This window comes from Gopherus flavomarginatus, chromosome 17 (genome assembly GCF_025201925.1).
Source record: "Gopherus flavomarginatus isolate rGopFla2 chromosome 17, rGopFla2.mat.asm, whole genome shotgun sequence".
Classification (NCBI taxonomy): Eukaryota; Metazoa; Chordata; order Testudines; family Testudinidae; genus Gopherus; species Gopherus flavomarginatus.
In genome coordinates this window covers 23,220,468-23,244,805 of record NC_066633.1, presented here as the reverse complement: position 1 = coordinate 23,244,805, position 24,338 = coordinate 23,220,468, and the positions used below count along the sequence as shown (strand labels likewise).

Genomic DNA, 24,338 nt, shown 5'->3' with positions numbered 1-24,338 from the left:
AAAGTCAAGTCCATCGGAGGCAGTCCAGTGGAAGCATCTTGGGCTGCTGCTGGGCAGTTCTGAGCCCGGAACTCTATTCTGAGGGACAGGCAATACTCTTGAGGAAACTCTGTGCCAAAAAATTAAATTATCTGCCAAAAAAATAAAATTTTTGTGCACAATATTTTAAAATTCTTCAACATTCTGAAAATTTTATTTGTCAATACATATATGTGGAGGCTCCAGCATGGCAGTGGGGAGCACAGGTCACTGGCTGCATGCAGGGTGATCTCCCACCTCCAGCACTCTGCTCTCCCTCCTCCTCTCCGCCCCTGACAGGAACTCAGCAGTGAGGCTGCACCCGACCCTGACACAGCGCAACGGCCAAGCCTGCCTCAGAAACAACCTAGGCTCTAGACCGGACACACTAAGTGTGGGTGGACAGGCAGGCTCAGCCGAGCAGGATCTAAGTGTAGAGGGGCTTAATGTGGGGGATCCAGGTGTGGGGAAGAGGGTTCTGTATGGGGCAGTCTGGGTGTGGGCAGCTCAGTGTGGGATCTGAATGCAGAAGGGCTTGTTGGGGGGTACCAGGTGCAGGGGCAATGGGACTCTGCAGGGGGGTCCAGGTGAACGTGGTTGGGGCTTAGCAGGGGGGGTCCAGGTGCAAGAGAGGAGGGGCTCGTCAGGGTGAGGGTCTAGGTATAGCTGGTTGGGGCTCAGTGGGGTGGTCCACATGCAGGGACGGTGGGGCTCGTTGGGGTGGGGGTTTGATGAGCCTGCTTAACAGGGGAGCCCCAACTTCAGCTGCTGCCAAGGGGATGCCGCATGGCAGGATCCTGCTTCCCCTGTCCTCTTCTCTTCCTCATCCTATCACCCTGCCCCACGCCCTCCCCATCTCATCCCCCTTCGTTCCCCACTGCTTCTTTCCCATACCCCAGCCCCTTTTCCCTGCCCCACTGCAGACCCTCACTGTTGTACAGAAAACAGGATGTCTCCCAGCACACAGAAGATTAGCACAACTGGCACTAGGACTCAGGAGGCGGCAACCAGCTGCAAAGTCAGCTGAACCGAGCGGCACCCTCTTTCAGCCAGGCAGCTCTGCACTCGCAGAAACGGGGGCGGGGGAGCAGTGGCATGTGACTCCATGTGCCTCCCGTGCCTCACCTCTGTTTGGGGGGCAGTGCCTCCTCAAAACTACACCATGGGCATCCCCTGCCCCTCCCACCCCCACCTTGGCTTCTCCATCACTTTCTGCAAGGCAGCTGTAGTAGTTGATTTATCTGATACCTCATATCTCTGCCCCATTGTAGCAAGGTGTTGGATTGATTGTTACTGAGGGTGAAGGGAAGTGCCCAATAAATATGTCAAATCTGCGTCTAACCAGCATACTACATACCTGTGTACATTTCTGGCTAGTACAGACACAGTCATTAGGTGAGCAAGGGTTGCAGAAGGGGGCTGTGGGTGTGTCAGCTCTTCTGTATAGCATGTCTAAAGCTCTGCTGTGTCATCTGAAAGCAGCAATGTGTGTTGCTGCCTTCAGCAGCAGCAACACTCCCACCACGGAAAGCCCCTTGCTGTGCTATTTCAGACTGAGCATGGAAAGTACCTAAAAGATAATTCACTGTGTATTCATTTTAAAAGCTTGCAGCCACTGATATCAAGAGAAACTCATTTGGCTACCTAGGAGACTGTGTCATTGGTATTTTAGTAATTTCACAGGGGTGGGAGAGGAAGAGCACCAGCTTCTGCAGCTGAAAATTTTCAGCCCTTCACCCTTGAAGACCTTCCTCAGCTTTCCAAGTTTTGTTTTCTGTTTAAGCAACCAGAGGTCGTGTCTCAAATGCAGCATATTTTTAACTGCGTGTGTGGGCAAAGTTCATGCTGTCTCTTTCAACTCTTCCTATTGGGAAAATTATTAAAATGTTCAGCACTGTCACAAGAGATCTGAATTTTTAAATACAATTTTCTTCTTGCTGTGTTTTGAATATGCTGGTAAATGCTTGGAACATGCGAAGAGTTTTTAAAAACAGGTGCTTTACAGAAAGGAGAAAAAAATTACAGATGAGAGATGCAAAGACTGTGAAGTTAGGCAGTTGGAGCATGAGAAATAACCAAGAAAATATATCCTTGTGACTTCCAGGTGCTCAGATATGATGGTGATAGGAGCCAAATATGTACCTAGAATAGGTACAGACAGACTTCTAAGGATCATCTAAGTCCCCAGCTCTTCACACAGCAATAAAATGGCACTTCTCTCCCACCTTGCAACAGAGTGATGAGGGAAGTGAATGTTCTTCAGCTACAGAGAGAGTCTCTTAATCATCAGCAGGATTTTAAAATAAGTTGATAGGGACATAAGGGCTTGCTTGAAGTTAAGCTCCTTCTTGGGGAATATAGGGTGATTTGAAGGCTAGGGAGACCTGAATGGAGCGACAGGATCTGCCCTTCTAATCCTGAGAGCACTATTTAAATAGACTAAATGAGAGGTTGGATTAGTCTGCCAGGTAGTTCTGTGGCTAGCTGGTCTGTTTTCAGATAAAATAGAGGCCAGGAGGGAGAAGGCAGTAAATTGGTCTAAAAGAAATTCAATCTTCCTTGTCAGTTGAGTTCAGCTAATAAGTATAGATGAGCTTTCTTGTCTGTTGGAATCATAACCTGTCCTGGTCCGGATTCAGATTGTGTTTTGTTAATACCCTGGACTTCGCATTACTAATAGTTTTGTAGGCCTGGAGCCTTTTGCCAAAGCTCAGCTGAACCTGTGGAAGAGAATAAAAAATCCAGTTGAATATCTGTGTGTGTGGCGAAGACTCCCCCCTCCAGAATTTAATTCAATTGGTAGAGGGGAAGCGAACGTCCCATCTCTACCCCCAGAGTTCAGGCTTCAGGATTACTTCTGGGATAATTTAGTTACTGGGATTGGTCCTGCTTTGAGCAGGGGGTGGGACTAGGTACCTCCTGAGGGCCCTTCCAACCCGGATATTCTGTGATTCTTAAGTTTTGTGGCTGGACAGAGTGGTCTTGCTGCTAGAGATATTTCAGTGCTGTGGGTGGAGTCTTAATTTAATGGTTTTTACTTGGAATGTAGTTCAGACCTGCTGGCCCTTGGAATTGCTTCAACTTTTTTTTTCCTCTTTGGAAATTGATATTAAAGGTTCCGCAGCACCGTCCGTGTTCGTTATAGTAAGATATTGCATCTGAAGCTTTGTGGCTGGAGTGCCCTGTGATGCTGGGCAGGACACCAGGGTTCTGTCTTTGAAATTAGGAAGAAACTTCTGTTGTATTTCCCTGTTGGAAGCTTCTGGTTCCAAGCTGGGTTATAGCATTGGGGCACCATTTTCAGCCAGTTCCTGCTGTCCTCCGTGGAAGTGCGTGTTGCAGCGCTCGGTGCTTGTAGGTAGAGGTGGTGCGAGGAAGTCCGATTCTGGAGAGAAGGCCTAGTGACTCTAGAGCTGGGGCTGAAATCCACAGACTTCAAGACTGGCCTCCCTTAAAGTTGGAGCGGCAAAGTTTGCATAGCTGATTGCCTAGATGTAGATCGGGATGGGCAAACTTTTCGGCCCGAGGGCTACATCGGGGTGCAAAACTGTATGGAGGGCTGGATAGGGAAGGCTGTGCCCCCCAAACAGCCTGGCCCCTGCTCCCTATCCGCCTCCTCCCACCCCCTCCCACTTCCCACCCCCTGACTGCCCCCTCACGACCCCCCACCCATCCAACCTGTCCCCTGCCTGCCGCAACCCCTGTTGACACCCCCACCCCCTGACAGGCCCCCCAGGACCCACCCCTATCCAATCCCCCCTGTTCCCCATCCCCTCCCCCCCCGAACCTCTGCCCCATCCAACTGCTCCCTGTCCCCTGACTGCCCCTCAGGACCCCTTGCCCCCCTTACCACGCCACGCCTCCCAGTTGGAGCCAGACACACTGCCCTGCTGCCCTGCATGAGCATGCAACCCAGCCACCCAGAGCGCTGCCCATGTGGCGGCATGGCTATGGGGGAGGGGGGACAGCAGGGGAGGGGCCAGTGTCTAGCTGCCCAGCCAGGAGCTCAGGGGCTGGATGTGGCCTGTGGGCTGTAGTTTGCCCACCTCTGATGTAGATTGTTTCCTGTCCAACTTCTGTGTGGGAGGTAAGCTACAGGGAGTGCCAGAAAATGTGCGTGGGAGGGGATTGGAAAGCCCCATCTGAAAGGGTCTGCCATGTCAGTGTTTACTTCTCAAAACAACTCTGTGATATTGTGGCTTTGCTAATTAATGCTTCTAGCATCTGGCTCTCTGAAAATGTAAAGCTGTAGTTCAGTATCTTGGATGTTCAGATCAGTCACATGTCCCTTCTAAAGCTTTGATGAGACAACCCTCCACCCCCACCCCCACAACCTTAGGTTGAGCACAGTTCTGTTTAAGTTTTCAGACAACATTTGACAGTCAGTTGGGAATTGAAATTTTTGGACTCTCAGAGACTTTCTTCAGAGAAATGCCAAGGCTGTTATCACACACTTTTGTGTAAAAGCTGATGGAATTTAATTGATGCTTTTGGTTCATGAGTTTAAGAAACTCAAAAGATTGAGATCTAAAGTAAACCCTGTTTGGGGAAAACCTGGTTTGGTGTGGATTTTCCAGTGTGTAAAGGGCACCAGTCCTGACTATGTTTGCATTTTCTTCCCTCACACATTTCCTTTCCTGAAAGCCCCCCCCATCCTCAGACTAAAGTAAGAACAAAATTAATATTTAATGTCCAAACTTCTATACTTCTGGGGCACAGATTTGGCTGATTCACCTTGTCCACATCCTTCCCATAAATCTGGAAGAAAGGTGGGAGCTGTGTCCTGTCAGGGCTGGCCAGATGTGGTCCACAGAGTTCTAATTTATGGCTTGTTGGTGACCTCGTCTTTCTTATGGAGGTCAGACCAATAGAGATGAAAAGTTCCAGCATGGAATGCTCCAATTTGATTCAAGTGATTGAGCAGCTTCAATCAAGATGAAGCACTGCATGCTAGGACCTGGAGTATCCTCTGTGTTTAAAAGAGGAGGCTTGCTCCTTTATTCAAAGCAGGCAGCGCTGCTGGGCTTTCAGCACGTTGACTGTGAACTTCTCAGAGTTGCAGTATTTGGGTGCGTTTAAGCTATACTGTTTTGCTGGTGGAGATAACCATTGAATGCTGAGCTAAAACCAGAAAGTGGCAGTGTGAGAAATCTCGGTGCTGTTAGAAGAACCTTGGGACCAGCGTGTCCTCATTAGCAACAAAGGAGAGACTGAGATGGTGGTCTCCAAAGAACTGTGACCTGTAGCAGTTAAATGTAACCACAGTGATGGTCTGCAGAGCAGATCCCTTTAGACCAGTAGTTCTCAATGTCTTTGGTTGGAGCTCCCTCAGGTGATAGATGGGTGCTATCTATTATGTCCTATATCTAGGGTCTTGTGCTTTCTGTACCTTTGATTCCCAGTTTCCTTAGCAAGTTTAATTTAATCTTTGTCCATGAAATGAAATTCACTGTATCTGAAGCTGAATGTGAAGACAGTGTGTAGGCTCCAGCTGGTCCGGAATGCGGCTGCCTGCCTTCTCCATTTAGGCCACCGTGTGCACATCAGGCTTGTGCTCAAGTCCCTTCACTGGCTCCTAGTCAGCTTCAGTTTAAGGTTTTGGTCCTAAGCTTCAAAGCAATTCATGGCTCAAACTCTAGCTAGTTCAAGACCATGTTTTGATATATGAACCACTGCAACAGCTGCATTCCTCTGGGACAATGCAGCTGACAAAATGCAGGACAAAGGACATGAGAGCTAGGGACAAAGCATTCTCTGTCCAGGGGATCCTAGTTTTGAACGAACTTCCAGTGGAGATTAGGCAAATCCAGAGTCTGACGGGCTTTGGGAAATGCTCCAAAACCCATCCTCTTCAAAAAGGCCTTTTCCATGTGAGCACAACACTAAAGTGCTGACACTCCTTTGTGCTCAATAAACCCGAACCAACCTAAAAGCCCCCTATACCAAAAGTCAATCTAAAACGAAATTAATAAAATCTAAAAAATTTAAAACCCAAACCCTCCCGTCAGTGTGTGTACCCCTGCCGCACCCCACACCTCTCCTGCACCCAACTCCCTGCCCTGAGCCCCCTGCCGCATCTCACACCCCTCCTGCACCCAACTCCCTGCCCTGAGCCCCCTGCCGCATCTCACACCCCTCCTGCACCTAACTCCCTGCCCTGAGCCCCCTGCCGCATCTCACACCCGTCCTGCACCCAACTCCCTGCCTTGAGCCCCCTGCCGCATCCTGCACTCCCTGCCCTGAGCCATCTGCTGCACCCCGACCCCCTGCCGCACCCCTCACCCCTCTTGCACCCCACACACCAACTCCCTGCCCTGATCCCCCTGCCACACCCTGCACCGCCTGGTGACAGGGAAGGGGCAGCGTTGGAAAGGGGCAGGGAAGGTGCGGGGCCTCATGGAAGGGGTGGAGTGGGGGTCGGGGGCAGTGAGGGTGGGAGTGTCAGTGATGCGGCCCTTGGGCCAGTACACTAGACCTCATGTGGCCCTTGTGGTCATTTTGAGTTTGAGACCCCTGGTGTATACCCTGAAAAGGGAGAGCCAGAGACTCTATGGACTTTGCTGTTGCTATGGATGTTACATGGAAGGCATTCAGATCCTACAGTGATAGATGGAGGTCCATTTCCATCCCCCTACCACACACAACCAAAGCTCACTGTTGAAAACACGACATAAAATTAATCTCTGATTCTTTTTGACAGTGATTCATTCTGAGGCTGGCTTGTTCATCATGCCCTCCAAATGGCGTAGCTTGAGTGCCCCAGGGAAGGGAGAGCTTGTTGCTGGTATCAGCTGCTGTGCTGCTGTTCTCTAGGTAGCCTCATTCACCAGCTGACACATCCGGCTGCAAGCTGGGCTCTAGCTCACCAACCGCCTGCTGCCAGACTCCATGCAGCAGTGCATGGACTATGCACTGTAATCTAGTTAATATCCACTTGTGAGGAAAGTGGGAGAGGCAGCCACAGCAAGGAGGGAGAGAGAAAACAAAATATCAAGCATCTGGCTGTTGCAGAGTGGCAAATTCCATGGCAAAAATGCTGATTTTTGTTTTGTTTTGTTTTGGCATCTTGGGAAAAATGCCACATGCCAGAGCCAGAGAATCTGGGGGTCCCTGGGGCCCTGATTGTGATAAATGAGGCCAGTCCCACCTCGTCGAGCTATTGCTTCAGCCTCTCTGCAAACTAAGACAGACATCTGTCTGCAGATTATACTGGGAACCTCTTCAAGATTTTTCTCCACGATTATGTGGACTAGAAACTTTTTAAATGAAAGCTGGGATTCTGGAGCACAGTTCTGCCAAAGGGGTGAATATACAGAATATCTGTTGCAATCACTCTGTTAGTTTTCTTTCCTCTTATTGCACTCTCTCTTTCCCTCCCATGGTGGCTTCTGCTCCTGATGGCATTCCCCACTGTCTCCAGAAGGCCACATGGTCTCTAGGGTGGGGAGGAGGCTCCATGAGGCTGGGCCACATGTAATCTCATGGCTGAACTGAGGGCCATGGGAGCAAAGAAGAGAAGCTTGGGCCATCGGGCTGCTGGCAGAGCCTGCAGCTTTTTGTGTGCACGCTGTTCCTGTGGACAGCTACAGTAGGGCACTCCAGGGGCAGCATGGTATGGTCTTCAAGGAGCAACCTGCAGCTGGGGGAGAACATTTGCAGACTGCTCCACCCCAGTACTCTGCTGTGTCCAATGTGCCTCTGGCAGCCCCCCTCCCCAATCTGGATAACACTCAGATATGACACTGAGGCTTTGTCTACACTAGAATCTTAATGACAAAATTTTTGTCATTCAGGGATGTGAAAAAAAACATACACTCCTCGAACGACAAAAGGTTGCTAACAAAAAGTGCTGGTGTGAACAGCGCTTTGTCGGCAAGAGAGCCCTCCTGCCAACAACGCTATTGCCGCTTGTTGGGCAGCTCTCTCCTGCCAACATACAGCAGCTACACTGCGCGCCTTTTAAGGCACGGCTGTAGCGGCACAGATGTCGCTAAAAGGTGTGTAGTGTAGACACAGCCTTAGTGAAAATAGAATTAAGATGTTAGTTTCCTTTGCCCTCTTTGTGTAGGCCCAGAAGAGCCTTTCATCCTGAGATCCATTAGGAAACGGGCTTTACGCATCTGCATCTGTGGATTTTTTATACGGTTGTATTGAAATGTGCTGCTCTTGTTGTCACAGAGCTGCCATGAAGGGGACTGCCCATTCATGCTGATTGAGTGCCTGGCATGTAAGGGAATGATCAAACTGAATGAAAAGGAGCGCCATTCGGAGCGGGAATGCCCCGAGAGAAGCCTCAACTGCAAATACTGCAAATCGCTTTTCTACTTTCCTGACATTAAGGTATGAGTGTCACAGCATAAGCACACTGCAGGTATCCTTACAGCAAGACCCACCTAGACATGCACCCAGAGGCAAGGGAGCAAGTGTGGAGTACTCTCCATTAGGGTAGATCATTGTATTAGCACTTCTTGAGAGATGCAAGGATCTTCTAGTCTGAAATTTATGGTCCTGTTGTAACTAGCTGCTAGTGTGAATCACAATCAATTGTGTCCTGAACAAATGTTCATAGAGTGTCTAGATTGGCACTTCCAAGGGTCTTAGTTATCCTGAGTGACTTGGCCAATCAATTAAGCTAAAAGAAGACCACAAACTCCAGTGTAGAGATCCTCGAAGTGGCTTGTACAATGGAGCAATCACTGGGCTGTTTCACTGTCACTTTTAGAGAAAGGAAGTTATTTGCAAACTAGTGAATACTTCCGGCTTTACTTGAGTGAGAGGAGTTAGGTGTTGTTTTACAAGATGCTAACTTGATCCAGTGTTGTCACTGTACTGCTGGTGCTGTTGCATTCTTAGCGTCTGATATGAAACCAGAATGTGTGCCGTTCTGCCACTGACTGGTGGGAATTCGATAGCTGCAAGATCAGCCCCTCAGTGTTTAAGCAAGACTAAAGCCTTTCCACTTCCCCTGTTCTCTTGGGTTTTCCCAGTCTGCTTGCAGAACGATAATGTAATGGGAAAGGAGACTGTTGTTATACAGCCCACTCTGACAGTAATTGCAAGCTGCCTAAAAGTGATGGAGATGAAACCTTGACCATTCAAGGGGATTTAGCTCAGTGGTTTGAGCATTGGCCTGCTAAACCCACGGTTGTGAGCTCAATCCTTGAGGGGGCCATTTAGGGATCCGAGGCAAAAATCTGTCTGGGGATTGGTCCTGTTTTGAGCAGAGGGTTGAACTAGATGACCTCTTGAGGTCCCTTCCAACCCTGATATTCTATGTTTCTAAGTTAAAAAGACAGATTTGCCTTTGTGGCAGCATAGCTGCCTGCTGACAGGGACTGTAAATGCCATGATTGCTCCATCCCTGTGGGGTTAGATTGTAATGCATCATTCTTGAATGACATCCCCCTGCCTCTTTGGCCCAAGGGCGGGGCAGTTTCCTTTTATAGGAAGTAAACAAAGAGCTTTGCTTTGGACAGCTTTCCATGGTACCTATGATTTGAGCGGAGAAGGATAAGGTGCAGGGAAAACCAGTGGAGAATCCAGAAAAATATTTCAAATATTTGTATGGAATTTTTTTGAAATGTTCCTGTTAAAGCTAATATTTGTAGATGTCTTGAAGAGATACTGCACAGCACAGTGCTGTTTCATTTACAGCGTAACAGCAGATTTGTGCTCAGTCAGTACTTCCCTTCCTGCCGGCATGAACAGAGTGTATCTCTTAGTGCATATTCAGTAGAATCACAGAATATCAGGGTTGGAGGGGACCTCAGGTGGTCAATCTGCTGGTGCTACTTAGAACATAAATGTTCTATCCTTCATGGAAGATAAATGCTGTGCAGCAGTCTTAGACTGGCTGGGAGCTGGGTAGGGATTGAATGAGAGGGCTAGAACAGGAGAGTGGCTGGAGGGGAGAGGAGGTAGAAATGAGACTTGTTTGTAAATGGCATACTAGAGGGAGGCTACAGCCCCACCCCATCAGATCTTCTATTGTATACGTTCTCCCTTTTGAAATAGTTGCTTTTGAGGTCAAACCTTCCTCCCTTTACTGAAGTGAAGTGGTGCTGTTACCAGGATTTTATGGGATAAGGAAGGGAATGAAGAAATTGTCTGGAGCCCTCTTAGGATAGGAGCAATTGCTGGGTGGGGAGGAAATCAACCCCTCTGTTGTGAGTGGGTTGAAATCACCCTTCTCCCCCCCCCCACCAACTTTTACAGAATTCCACTAATCCTTGGTATTGACATACACAGTTAACCCAGCCTGTCAGCAGACTGTAGCATTCACATCTCCAGAGACATTGCAGCAGCTCTCTTGGATCAAATACCGTTCCTTTAACCCAAGGGTCGGCAACCTTTCAGAAGTGCTGTGCCGAGTCTTCATTTATTCACTCTGAGTAAAGGTTTCGCGTGCCAGTCATACATTTTAACATATTTAGAAGGTCTCTTTCTATAAGTCTATAAAATATAACTAAACTATTGTTCTATGTAAAGTAAATAAGGTTTTTAAAATGTTTAAGAAGCTTCATTTAAAATTAAAATAAAATGCAGAGCCCCCCCGGACCGATGACCAGGACCCGAGCAGTGTGAGTGCCACTGAAAATCAGCTTGCGTGCCGCCTTTGGCATGTGTGCCATAGGTTGCCTACCCCTGCTTTAACCTATGGAAGGGAGAGAGTAATTATTGAAACATGAATATGAGTTAGCAAATGGATTTCTTTTTTCGGTTTCTGATGTGGTGGTAGAAATGTAGCTAGTGGTTTTAAAAAACAAAACTAGTCTTTAAGAGTGTGAGTTTGTACACTATGAACTTGACCAGCAAGGTTCACAAATAGTTCAGATTTTAGATAGCAGAAAACTTTGTATTTATAAAAGGAAGTTAATTAAAATGAAGGCAGGGGACTGGACTTGATGACCTCTCGAGGTCCCTTTCAGTCCTAGAATCTATGAAAAAATGAATGAGTTTCTAGTGCTAAGTGAACAATCCTATATATTTAATCTGTTTTAATCTGACTTGCAATCTATGTATAAGCAATAGAACTCCAGTAGAATATCAGAAAAGATGTCACAACCTACCTGGCACATAAGAGGAGTACTAAGACACGTTGTCTAGATTTCCTTTTTGGGTAGAAGATTTTAACTTACACAAGGTTGAGTGCTTAGACATTTTGCTTATCATAAAACTAATGTAGGAAGAGAGGATTTAAGCACTACAGGAATGATATGAAAAGAAGAGAGGAAGATGTTAAGAGTTCTCATTTTAATTCTTACTGATAGTTTATCTGTTGAAGAATCAAAAAATAAGGTTTCTAGGGTCATTTTTGTGTATTCTCTTTTCCATCCTAAAACAAAGTGCTTACTGCAGAACAAATGTGGTATGTGTGGTTTTTTAAAAATTATCTTTAAAATATGATTCTCTTTCTGGTTGGCTGAGAAGCACTTGCTCGGTGAACTGATCTGGACAATGGAGGCAACATTGGAAAGCTCATCATCTGTAGCTGTCAAGTGTGGCTTTGGGGTTTTAATTCAGCCAACTGGTGTCCATCACGACTGGTAGATCATGGAAACTTCTTACCAGGAGAGTTGGGGGGTTTCACATAATTCTCCTGAACATGTGTTTTCCTGGCAAAGCTACAACTGTAGTTTCCTCTTGATTATGTCGTTCCATCAAAGAAGTAATTTGATTTTTTTCACAATTAGTGTGAGCTGAAACTAACACTCCTAAATCAAGCTGAGTACTTGCAAAGGCACCCAAATACCATAACAGTGTGGAAACTACAATGTAGAAACATGACCTGACATGCAAAAACACCATGATTAAACCAGGATTTATGTGCTGTCACATGACAGACCTTTTGCTAGTAAAATGTATTTGTAATGAAATATTGGATCCATTGAGTTTCATTCTTCACAGTGGCCTTATCAAAGCTGTTGTAGGTGTACAAATGGCCTCTTGTCATTTCTTTTACAGGCTCACGATGAGATCTGCCCTAAATTTCCACTGAGTTGTGAGGGCTGTGGGAAGAAGAAGATTCCAAGAGAGAAGGTATTTGAACATTCTTGTTTCACAGCACACACTGCATGTAGTTTGAGTTCTAACAGAATGTGACTTGAATTCTATGAGCGTAGAAGAGGGACCCTTGAGTTAGCCCATGAGAATGTTCAGTCTCTATTAAGAAGTGAAGGAAAACAATTGAACACATTTAATTTTGAGAGGCAGCTACCATTCACACCCAGTTACAGTGTTCCATAACGCTCTTAGCACTGGTGTTGTCTCAATTTGTGATGCACTGTAATGACTCAATCTTTTTTCATGAGTAGTGAGTAACTCCATCTAAATCAGAGTCTGATTCATGCTATATTTGGGTGCTCACCACAATTACCGGAGAAACTCTTTCCTCCTTGCACAGTGGGTAACGTAGCCTAGGTAAACATCTTTTATTGGACCAACTTCTGCTGGAGAGCGAGACAAGCTTTCAAGGTTACACAGAGTTCAAAACTTGTCTCTTTCACCAACAGAAGTTGGCCCGATAACACATATTAGCTCACCAACCTTGTCTCTTATATCCTAGGACCAACATGGCCAGAACAACACTTACCCTAGGTGATACAGTTGTGTTAACTGCTCTAGTTGGTAGGGAAAGAACGCCACTATCCCACCAAATGAAAGATCTACAACCCTTCAGACCTAGCATTAGACTCCACATCAATTGCCCAAAGAGTGACTCTTGGGACAAGTGATGAGGCACTGAAGTTCTAAAACCTTGATTGTGAGTCCCTGTGGAAAAGTGTACCCCTCGGTCACTCTCCCATCTAATAACTGAGAGCTGCCTTGGGGCAGCTGAAATGGGAACAGGAGAGAGTGTGAAAAGTTGGGTAAAGAAGGCTTCAGAGTGGACAGTAGCAGAGGCCTCAACTCCTATAGCCTTGGCATTGTGATCATTGGACGCTAATCTGCCTGATTCTGAAATCTGAAGCCATTACAGCTGACCCAGACTTAGTACCAATAGGGAGCGGGACTTTCAGTGGTTTAAAGTTTTAACTTCCTCTCCCTCCAAACTTTTTGTTGCTCCACAGTAGACATTGTCCCAGCATAACCACGCTGCTGCATGTAACTCAGAAAATAACTTGAATCGCTAAGGGTTTATTTACACGGTGCGTTAGTCTGCACTAGAGGGGTGTAAATTCTAGTGCGCACTAGCATGTTGCACACTAAATGGTCCACGTTGTCCCTGCTGGAGCACAGTAAAAGTTCCCCCCTCACCCCCCGAGGTCATAGTGTAATACTTAGGGAATTTTTAGCGTGCACTAGAGCACTTTTAGTGTGCACCAATAGGGTCCATACAGCCAGTTAGTACGCATAGCACCACATAATGAGGCATGTGGCTGTGAATTGTCACCCAGTAAAGGCCCAGCATATCTAATTGGTAGAAGGAAGATTTAAAAACAGGATGATGTGTGCCAGTGCCTGTTTGGGCTCCCATGTGCGGTATGATTAGCACTAACAACTCCATGCTCCAGTGTAGGCTGTTGGCACTTCCCTACAAAGGGTATGCTGCCAGCAGCCATGGTCCTGGAGGACAGCTACCAAAAAGCCATTGCCATGCTGACGAGCAGCAGATTTTGGTGTGTACCTATCTCCACGAAGGATTGCTGGACCCAGCAAGAGGGCACCTGCTTGTGGCAGAGTGTTTGCAGTAAGGACTCAAACAAGAAATAACATGAGCATGCTCCTGGTTCTTAGGTCTTTAACACTTAGCTGGAAATAAAAATGTCAGGCTGTGATGTGATCTCACCACACTGCATTGGGAGCCATAATTGTATAAAGTCATGAGTTTGATACATTGCACCATCTTGGACAGCCCCCAGGCACAGTTACACCAGAGAAGTGAACTGGAAAATATGCAGGGGAGAGGGGAAGCTTTAAGACTCCGTGGCAGCAGCCGAGGGTGGAATGGCACCCTTCCTCTTGAAACCTCCTGGCTTTTGTTGGCTTGACACAGCCATGACTCTGTTTTCTTGCTCAGTTACGTCATTGTGGAACCTGCACAAAGTTGAAAGAGTGTGTCCATCTGTCCAAATGGCTAGTCCACCCCGAAAAGTGTATGAGCTTCCCACGTGGCACCACTTTGAAGGGGTTTGCATCGGTCACGCTCATGCCCATTGAGCTGGCACATTTTGTGTGTGCTCCTGGGAAGGAGCAAGACCTTGCAGCCATTTTTTTTAAAGGAGCTTCATTTTCAGTTACAAAGGGATGTTTGAGCTCTGCTGAGAGCCGCACTGAGGTCCCCACCTTTAGTAGGTGGCTTCTTGTCTTAACTGGCCACTTCAAAGTAATCCCAGGGCTTCCTGTGCAGCTTTGCTTGGCCAGATGCTAGGCTGCCATGTTTGTGTGTTCCCTTGGACAGTCACTGAAGACAGATCTCATTATGCAGGCGATGGTCAATTGTATCTTCACTAAGGAGCAAATGCACAAGTGGCAGGTGGGATTATCCCTGCTCCCCCTGGGCCCTGCCAATCCCTGCATTGTATCCTGTGCTGTTGGGGCACCTAAAGAGGAATTGCCCGATCAATACCATTGGGTGAAACAACTGTCTGGCTCTTAAGCACTGTTGGATTAGCTTCATGGACCACAACTGTGTCATGATCAGTAAAGGGTCAGTTATCCTCTAGTTCATCTTCACCTTCCTATCTTGTCTTGGGTGTAGGGCGTGGAGTTTCTTGGGGTGTGTAAAATGGAAGAATTAGGCTTATATTTGACGTGTTGTTTTAACCTTTTCTGTAGTTTCAGGACCATGTGAAGACTTGTGGCAAATGTAAAGTGCCTTGCAGATTTCAGGTTGTCGGCTGCACTGAGATGGTAAGGCCAATTTCTTAATATCTGTCTAGGGCCTTGTCTTCACTGCAGTGTTAGCTTTGGTATAACTTTTGTGTCGCCCCAGCTCGTCTTGCATCCACACACACAGAGCTCTAGATGGAGTGAAGTGAAACTGGCTGGCCTGTGGTGGGGGTGAGGGTTGAAGTTTGAGTGCTGCTGATGCTCTAGCTAAGCAGTGGGAATGCAACTTATGTCTGAGACTATTTTGATCCAGTATCCAGAGCTGGATGTATCTAGAGAATTAACTGACTTGAAGTGATTGTTTCCTCAGTGCAGAAAAATACCTCGTAGCAGAATGCTAATATACAGAGAAAGCAGACTCTCCTGTTCCCTGGGTACATGGTTCGGGGGTTGTCCTTATAGACTGTTTTGTGGGGAGGTGTGTCTAGGCTTCTGAGCTTGACCAATGAAGGCTAATAGTCACTCTTGTCTCTGGATCCGGGTCTTGTGGGGAATGGAAGATAAGCCGTTCAGTAAGCTCGCTGGGGCGGTGAATAGCAAACTCCCCATGCTTAAAGTCAGACTGCTGCTGATGGATGCCAAACCACGCTGATAATCTGCCTTTAAAGACTGTAAGGCTCTACCCAATGGGGCTTATCTCCCTGGGAATAGGACACATATTTCATTCTGGGCCCTAACCTGCAAGCACTTTGCACGTGACCCTCCACTTGACCCTACACAATTGCAAATAATTTCAGCCTGTCTGTAACTCACTAGATCCAAGTCCAGGCAGCCCAGCAGCCTTTAGATGCTGAAAGTAAGAATCAGCCTGAGTGCAGTAAAGACGACCTCCTGGATCAGGACCAGGATTGGTTATAAGATCCTTTTGGTGTTGGAGCCAGAACCCAGAGGAATGCTTTTGGCGTCTGCCTGCAGTAATTTAGCCGAGTGGTACTTTCAGCTATGCAGTAGCATGCCATAGCACACTGCTGCAAGGAGGTTGTAATGCCTGAGGAGTAAGCCATGCTCGGGTGCGTGTGTGTTGGGGGAATGGGGCAGTCTTTCATAACATGGGCTCTTCAGAGAGTGAGAACTGGGAGAGTAGTAAATGTCTCTGTTTAGAACATGCCAAAGGATAGATCTCAGATGGCTTTCATGTAATTCCTGAGTAGCTGGGAGCATGGTGTTATTACAGATGTGATTTTGTAAATAAAGGTCTCCTGATTCTGTATGATGACTGAGCTTATGGGTAAAGCACAGGACAGGGTATCAGCAGACATAGATTCTGTTCCCAGCTCTACCCATGACTCGCTGTGGCAAGTCACTTCCTCTCTTCGTGGCTTGGGGATAATAATAGTAACACATCCCCTCCTGGAGGTTTCGGGAGGGTTCATTCACTAATGTTTGTAAACTGCTTCTGAGGGAATGAAGGTGCTATAGAAGGGGGACAAAGCTTTATCAGTTCTACAGTGGGGTGAATGTTCAACATCTGTCATTGTGTAAGATTAGAATTTTCCTTAAAAAAACCTGCTTGCTGTTGGACAGTTTGTAACTGTCTCTTTCTTTGCATTACCCTCGGCTTTTATCAGTTACAGTTGTAACCCGCAGGGGATGAATGTGTCCTGTGGATCTCGTGCCATAGTGGGAAGCTGGCTTGCTGCAAATGGGAATGTGTATTTCTTTTTCTGCAGGTGGAAAATGAAAAGCTGCTGGAGCACGAAAGCAAATGTGTGGGGGAGCATCTGTATATGTTGCTGGGCTTTGTGCTCAGCCTCAAGGCTGAGTCTGGAGACTTAAAGCACCACCCAACCCTTACGTCAGCGCAGGACAACTCCATGCTCTTAACCACCAATTCGCTGTGCTCTGAATCAGAGCTCTCTGAGTCCTTAGAGCTGCGGGGAAGGTGCGAGGCCCTGGAGAGGAAGACGATCACATTTGAGAATATTGTGTGCGTGCTGAATCGGGAAGTGGAAAGGGTGTCTCTGACAGCAGAGGCGTATAGCCGGCAGCATCGGCTGGATCAGGAGAAAATTGAAATGCTCGGTAACAAGGTCTGTAACCTCTGGCTTTGGACTTCTGATTCTTTATATTCTGTGAACATCTTTCAAATCATTTGTCCCAGTAATTAAAGTGCTTAGCTTTAGTGGAGGTGTAATGCGTGCAGGGGTCTGTGATATGGCCTCATGGCTATCAGGAGCCAACCTATAAGTATATTTGAGATGTTCTGAGGAAAAGCTCTCTGGACATGTACTCCTGTGAGGTGTACAGAGGAAGCACCATTTCAGCTTTCTGGATGCTGAAAGATCCTTGAGCCTGGTCAGCTCCCCACCCTTATAGTGGGAGAACCTGAATTTCTACAGTCTTACCTGCATCCTCAGCTTGTCTACTCTAGAAAGGTTTGTTGCTTTAACTGTTCCAGCCTAGTTAAAGCAACAAATCTCCCCACACTAGTGTGGATGGGAACCGAAGTAAGCTAATAAGGCATCTCTATACTGGTATACATGTGTCCACACTAGAGGTTATACTGGTATAGCTGTATTGGTAAAAACTCACATCTCCAACTGACATAGTTACACAAGTACAACTTTTTGAGTGCAGAGTAAGCGTTAGACATTTCCAGGGTGCCCATCACCCTAGTATCTAGATGCCATCTCAAAATCGCATACATGTTAGAGTGGGAAAAAACCTGTTATGTAGGTCATCCTCCTACAGTACAGAACTGAGCCCCTACAGTATGCTCTGCAATCTTTGTCTGGCTCTAGGTTTATATTCATTGTACTCTAGACACGGTGTCCATGGGAGCTCTGATAGGGAGCACACCTTTGTTTTCCAGAGGAATGATCTCGCAAAGCAGAGGCCACGATACTTCACAACAGCAAATAGCTGTTTGGAACCATGCTTGACTCAATTTGTCCGTTTCTCTGTCCCTCAGTTCAGTTTTGTCATAAACGTTGATTTTCCACCCCCCTCCCTTAATGTTCTTAATGGAGTGGAGACCAACACCTCATCTTTCATTGACTGGATTCTGCCATCCACAGCTGGAAAGTGCCCTGCTCTGGCAGTGAAGGGAGGTGTTGGTTAACTGTTTGCTCAAGAGCAGCAGGGCGATCTCAAATTATTTTTAGTGAGTTGGCCAACAGTGGTGGATTTCTTCCCTTTCCTGGCCACCATTACATCTGGAGAGCATTTCCCGCTAAAGATCAGGCCTGAATGAGGTTCACAGGATCCCTTGACTTTCCTGGGTCCCTTAGCAGCTTATATTTCTAAACAAGGTGCTCTGTGTATGCCACTGATCAGGTCCGGCAGCTGGAAAGGAGCATTGGACTGAAAGATCTGGCCATGGCTGACATGGAGCAAAAGATCCGTGACATGGAAGCTTCGACATATGATGGCGTTTTCATCTGGAAGATTACAGACTTTGCCAGAAAACGTCAGGAGGCGATAGCCGGCCGCTGTCCTGCCATCTTCTCTCCAGGTTGTTTCCTAGAAATTAGCAAAATAGTGCAAAGCTCCAGCTGTGTCCAGTCATTTGAGTAGTGTTGAAATGACGTGTGGCATGCAGAGATTGTTTCTTCCAAGTTCTTTCCCTCATCCCCCACCCCCCAAGAATGCAGTAGAGACTGATTTTTTTACAGTGAGATAAGTGAAACTGCATTGCTATAAGATATCCCTTTTTCCCTGCATATAGAAGATTTTTCTTTCCCTAACAGGAAATGTAGCCCTCCTAGGCCCAGAAATAGCCCTGCAATAATAGCCCTTTTTACATAGTACAACCCAAATTAGGGCCATCAGGGAGATGGTTAGCAAGGGAAGGAATCGAGGTACCTAGAGCATAATATGACAATAGAGAGTGTGTCCACAGGGGCTGAGAAACATGCATATCTCCAGCGAGCCTTGTGCAGCTGCCTGCTCTTCAGATAAAGTCAGCATGCTCACCCCAGCCATGCAGCATTCCAGATCTTCTAGAGAGTCTCCAGATCACTCCCCATGTTCTTGTCTGAGCTGTGACCTTGCTAAAGCAGCAGCATCCCAGCACTCCAGACACCGTCTCTTTGAAGGACGTCAGTGCTGAGCAAGCCATGGAGTCTGCTAGTGCCATAGTTGAGGGACATGGAATCTTGGTCTGTGCCAACGGGACTAGCTCTGGTTCTAAACCAGCAGGACAATTCCTTTTTAAAGCAGCCAGTCCTTGGAACTGCACATAAACTAGAGACAGACTAGTTTAAACGGACAATCTAAAGAACTGTTCTAAAACGCCAGTTGTGATTATTTGTCTATTGTATGGTGTCTTTTATTTTCTATCCAAAACATTTTTGCCCCTTGGAAAATCCCTTTTCTCTTCCAGTTTTTCAGTGGAACTGAAGCTTTCCCATAACTGCGTTTGCTCTAACAACTCTGGCCCTGTCACTGGAACTTCCTCTTAAAAACAGTGGTCAGCCTTGAAACCCCCTAGGCCCCCTGCGAGCAGAGCTTCACCTTCTGCAGGGTCAACTCTGCCCATCATATTTCCCAAGCAGACACACTGAGTTGCATGCCATTTTGTGTGCACCTTTGAGATGAGACCTTAAAATCTTACAGCCTGTCTGCTCTGGGCACTAAACTCATACAGCCCTGGAGGGGTTTGACCCAGTTTCCTTAGCCTAAATGTCTCCTCTCTCACCCCCACTTCCCTTCTTGTATAACATGCTATATGCTGGCTGATACCCAGCCTCTTCCCCAGAAGTGGATGCATTTTAGTAGTGCTGTGTGGCGAAAACACTTTGGAGTGAGATGCTGTATAAGATATTAATTCTTACAACCTGTGTCACATCGTTATTAATGAGCTAGGATCATTGATGATCTCACAGCTGAAGGAACAGTGTTTTTTTAAAATTGCTGCAACAAAAGGCACATAGACATTTGTGGATCCTGTTACAAACAGGTTTGTTTTTTTTGTTCAAGCCCCAAGGCCCACAGAAAAGCAGTGTGTTGTGCTTGGTTTGAAAGGGACTGGAAATGAGAGAGAGAGAGGTTTTTTCATGGAATAACACTTGAGAAGAGACTGTTTATAGGAAAGGAAAGACTTACCTGCCAGCACCTGAGTTTCCTGCATGTTACCTAGACCCAGCACCAGGCAGGAAGCTGCAATCCTGATGCTGCTTTAGCTCTGCAGAAATGAGGCAGAGAAACAGAGGTTAGGATTAGTTAAAAATTGCCTTTTGGGTGCGTAGTTTTTCTTACTGAGCTGAATGGACACTTGGTACAGACTTCTAGCATATGTGTCTCTGGTACCTTGCTGGCTGGTCTGTCTTCACCTGAGCTTGCCTCGTACTTTGCTCAGCTGTCCCTCCCCTTCTTCCCTCAGTTTGTTTTTGAATTATGAACATCTCAGTAACATTTGGAGGCCCCAGCTGAGCTCAGGCCCCCATTGGGCCGAGTACTGCACAGCTCCATAGTGCAAGTGACAGGCTCTGCCCCCAGGAGCATACAGTCTGCACCGACAGATGGTGCAGTGGAGAATAGAGATGAAGTGACTTGCCAGTGCCAGAGCCAAGAGTAGCAGCCAGCTCTCCTAAGTCCTTACGGAAGGGCCTGATCGCATTACCCTCCACGTGCACACAAGCTACCCATTCCCCTCACATTCTACCAGTGTTAGCACGTTGTATATCCACACTGGTGCATTGTTATGAATGGGCTGTTCCCTGCACGACTCCTCCAAAAGCACACTGTGCAACATAGCCGCAGCTACGCAACGTGCTCTCTCCTTCCTTGTGGAAAAGGAGATGCGCAGCTTAAAGAAAGAGGGAATGAAAGGCGGCGGCTGAATGTAAAACTACACCTCTGCCCTGTTTTAAAGTAACTTGAGTGTTCCTGGCACAGTGGAACTCAGTATCTGGGCCCTGGACTCCAGGTCAAGTGTAGCAAGTTTACAAGTACAAAGATGCCTGAGTGGGTGTTGTCTGCCAGCCTGAGATCTCAGCTGCAGTTTGGGCTCTTTCCTGCTTGAACACTCATGGCTAGTCATAAAGGGGAGTAGGCCAGACTAGGCCCTAAGTGACACTTGTGCAGCCTGTTCCCTTTAATGGGGTGTGCCTGGCCCTGTCACTGGAACTTAGGCAGCAGCGAGATTGTTTCCTAAGCAGATATAGGCTCCAGCTCCGTCTCGCAGCATGGAGTTGTCTCTGCAGGGCAGGAGAAGAGTGGAGAGAAGTCAGCAGGCTCCTTGTTCTTGTCCTGTAACAGCAGGCGCATGTTAACTAGACCTAGTGCCTCATGTACTGGGGCCCCAGTGTCTTGTGTGCTTTTAAATACGTGTACCTTTATCTGCACCCAGAGGAGATGCTCCAGTGGGCCTCCAGCTCAGGGAGCCCTCCCCTACTTATGCTTCAAAAACCAAAGTCAACAGACAGTTGAAACAGTTTGGGAACCATCTGGCTCCCCTGCTGCCCTAGCCCTTGTTCTGCACAGCTGTTTATTCTTGATGTTTTGCATCACTTAGCCTTCTACACAAGCAAATATGGCTATAGGATGTGCCTGCGTGTGTACCTAAATGGGGACGGCACTGGACGGGGGACCCACTTGTCTCTGTTCTTTGTGGTGATGAAAGGACCCAACGATGCGCTTCTGCGATGGCCCTTCAACCAGAAGGTAGGTGCTGGGAGTGAGCGCAGAGTCAGTCCTGGTGCCTGAAAGGCCTGCCTGGCCTAGTGATGTATTTCCCTTGGCTCGGGCCGTGCAGATACCTGCTCTCCTAGACAGAGGGCTGGCACGTCCAGCAAGCAGAGGCAGAGAATGCACTAGCCCGGGGTTCTCAGACTTCATTGCACCACGACCCCTTCTGACAAGGGGTCGTGGTAAGGCGGAAGCTGAAGCCCAAGGGCTTCAGCCCCACGCAGGGGGCCTGTAACCTGAGCCCCGCCTCCCAAGGCTGAAACATTTGGGCTTCGGCTTTGACCCCAAGTGGTGGGGCTCAGGCTTCAGTTTCCCCTTAGGTCCCAGCAAGTCTAAGCCAGCCCTGGTGACCCCATTAAAATGGGGTCCCGACCCCCAGTTTGAGAAACACTGCACTAGCCATTTGGGGAGCTCTTCCATGCAGGCTCCTGTCCTGATGAAAGCCCAGGATACTACAAGAGAGGCCATGGGGAGAGGGGAAAGATACAGTCAGGACTGGGGTGATGATGTGTTTGGAGAATGACCAGAACTTTCATATTGACCACGCGTGTGCTGTGATATTCAGGGACTGTGATGCTCCATGACTGAGCTGTCATCTTTATTTTCTAAATTAAATTTCTAAACCTTTGCAGTTGTGAAGAAAACCTTAAAAATAAGAACCAGGTATAAACTGATGCAGTGACATCTGCCTGACTCCGCAGACAGCCTGAAACTACCCATTGGAGCAGCGTGATCTGCCTTGCTTATCTCAAAGGGACATGCACGCAATGGGGCAGGATCAAACTGAATATCAAAATCTGCAGCTGCTGGCTACCCGGGCTGCTGCTGCACTTCATTTTCACATTGAATTTAGCAAAGTCTCTAGTTGTCATTCGATCTGAACCAAGTGCAGAATTTCCCTTGTGGCACAGCAGAGATTGAGAGAAAGCAGGGAGCCTTCTTGCAGGGTGTAGATCTAGCTGGGGCTTGGCATTGAGCCTGAATACAGGCATTACCCCAGCTTGCTGCCACATGAGTGCGTAAGGCTGCGTGTGTGTCTGCAGCTTTCGAAAGGTAAAAATGAATGGGAGTCACAGATGGGGGGTTGCATGTTTGCCATATTTCTTCAAGCTCTTGTGTATTCACCTCTAGGTGACCCTGATGCTGCTGGATCAGAATAATCGGGAGCACATTATCGACGCTTTCCGACCCGATGTGACGTCTTCGTCCTTCCAGCGACCCGTCACCGAGATGAACATTGCCAGTGGCTGCCCACTCTTCTGCCCAGTCTCCAAGATGGAGGCCAAGAACTCTTACGTGCGTGACGACGCCATCTTTATTAAAGCCATCGTAGATCTCACGGGCCTCTAAAGCCTCCTCCCCCACCAGGAGCATTAAGCACAGTGCCAGCTGACCAGGGCTCACCCTCCTGGAGCTGCACCCTCAGCATGCCCCGGAGCAGGGGCAAAGTCCAGACCTGGCCGCATCCCTGAAGGGACCTGCTCCGCTCTGAGTGGAAATGCAGTGTCTGATGGGAACCCTCCCTTGGTGTCAAAACACCAGCTTCTCTAGTGCAGATCTTCCTTGAGAAGAGGCTTGTGTTGAGGTTAGTTTGAGTTTGATCCATGATCAATGGGTACTGGATGATCCCGTGCAGGAATCAGCTACCAGGCTCCCTGCACCTGGGTTTCAAGCTAAAACGAAGGCAGCTCTTTTGTACTTGTTTAATGTACAGCTCCTACAACGGAACAGGCATTCAGCCTGCCCAGAGCACCACTGCACATAGCTCTTTGGCCAGGCTCTTTCATGCTCTTAGGAGATCTCAGTGTCAGAGGGAGCTGGTTTCTCTCTGGTGTTATTGCTTAAAGGTTCTGTAATTCTGTGTTGCTGGTTGGTTTGATCTTTGACATGAGGGTGTGAGGGAAGACGTGGACTAGGAGCAGGCAGAGGAGGTATGTGGGCTTCGCACAGCAGAGATCGTTGTTAGCTCTCAGTGAGAGGGAAGCAGTTTAGCAGTCTCACTGACCTCTCCTGGCAGCCATAGCTGCAGAGGCACTTTGTGTGGGGCCGTATGTCAGTAGGGCAAGAGAGAGCTGTTCCCAGTGTGCATGTCAATCCCTGCCTGCGTTTTATCTGGAAGGGATCTGATGGGAGGGGAAGTGTAGAGTAAGGGAGGACAGCACCTGAGGAATATTCTCCTCCTCTCTTTCCGTGTTGGTCTCCTATAGAATCCAGTGCTCCCAGTGCCTTGGGCATAGCTTGTGTTTTAATGACCAAACGGATGAGTCTTGTAACTCTGGAGCGGTTCCTGACCTAGTCAGAGAGTTGCCTTGGAATCTGATTTGTTGCCTGTGAATGGTTAACCCTGGAGCTGGGCTTAGGGCAGGACAGCCTTGCTCCCCTGCCCCCATGTGTGAGTTGCTTAGCCCCCAGGAATGAGGGTCTAGCTCATTAGCTCCTTTCCCCACGACTCTCATCCTGGCTTTTAGCGTCTCTCTTCATTTGCCTTTGCGGGCAGGCCCCTTCTGGTGTGTCCTCCCTGGAGTTGTTGGTCCCCCACCGAGTGTCCTCCTGCAGGCAGCAGGCAGCAGCTAATCTTGAATGTGAAATCTTGGGCTCTTCGCTCTGTCAAGGGGGTGAGTTGTTTATAGCCTCACCGGCACTGCAGCCCCGACTGCTGTGTGGCCAGCTTAGTGTGCTCTCTGCAGTCAGCCAGTCTACAGCTGCTAAGTTAGAAACGCTCTGAGGGCTTTCCCTCCCCGGGCTCCTTGCTCTCAGGACCCCGTTTGCTGCCCACTGGTCTTTCTGTTTCGTGGAGAATGGGTCCCTCTCAGCGTGTTGCCATTGTGGCTAACTGGCCCCTCAGAGTTACTCTGTGG

At 47.8% G+C, this 24,338-nt stretch overlaps 1 protein-coding gene across 3 annotated transcripts in view; it reads left to right on the top strand.

Annotated features, from left to right (window-relative positions):
• TRAF2 (TNF receptor associated factor 2) overlaps nucleotides 1-23,341 on the top strand; it is a 36,821-nt gene extending 13,480 nt beyond the window's left edge. For 2 of the 3 annotated variants that reach the window (XM_050926512.1, XM_050926513.1), the window contains 7 exons: nucleotides 8,197-8,358; nucleotides 11,983-12,057; nucleotides 14,797-14,871; nucleotides 16,521-16,880; nucleotides 18,127-18,304; nucleotides 21,308-21,456; nucleotides 22,612-23,341. In XM_050926512.1, coding sequence (XP_050782469.1) covers nucleotides 8,197-8,358; nucleotides 11,983-12,057; nucleotides 14,797-14,871; nucleotides 16,521-16,880; nucleotides 18,127-18,304; nucleotides 21,308-21,456; nucleotides 22,612-22,830 — 1,218 coding nt within the window. In that variant the 3' untranslated portion in view covers nucleotides 22,831-23,341. The remainder of the gene's footprint in view (nucleotides 1-8,196; nucleotides 8,359-11,982; nucleotides 12,058-14,796; nucleotides 14,872-16,520; nucleotides 16,881-18,126; nucleotides 18,305-21,307; nucleotides 21,457-22,611) is intronic. The other variant, XM_050926514.1, reaches the window with a different exon arrangement.
• The last annotated feature ends 997 nt before the right edge of the window (nucleotides 23,342-24,338 follow it).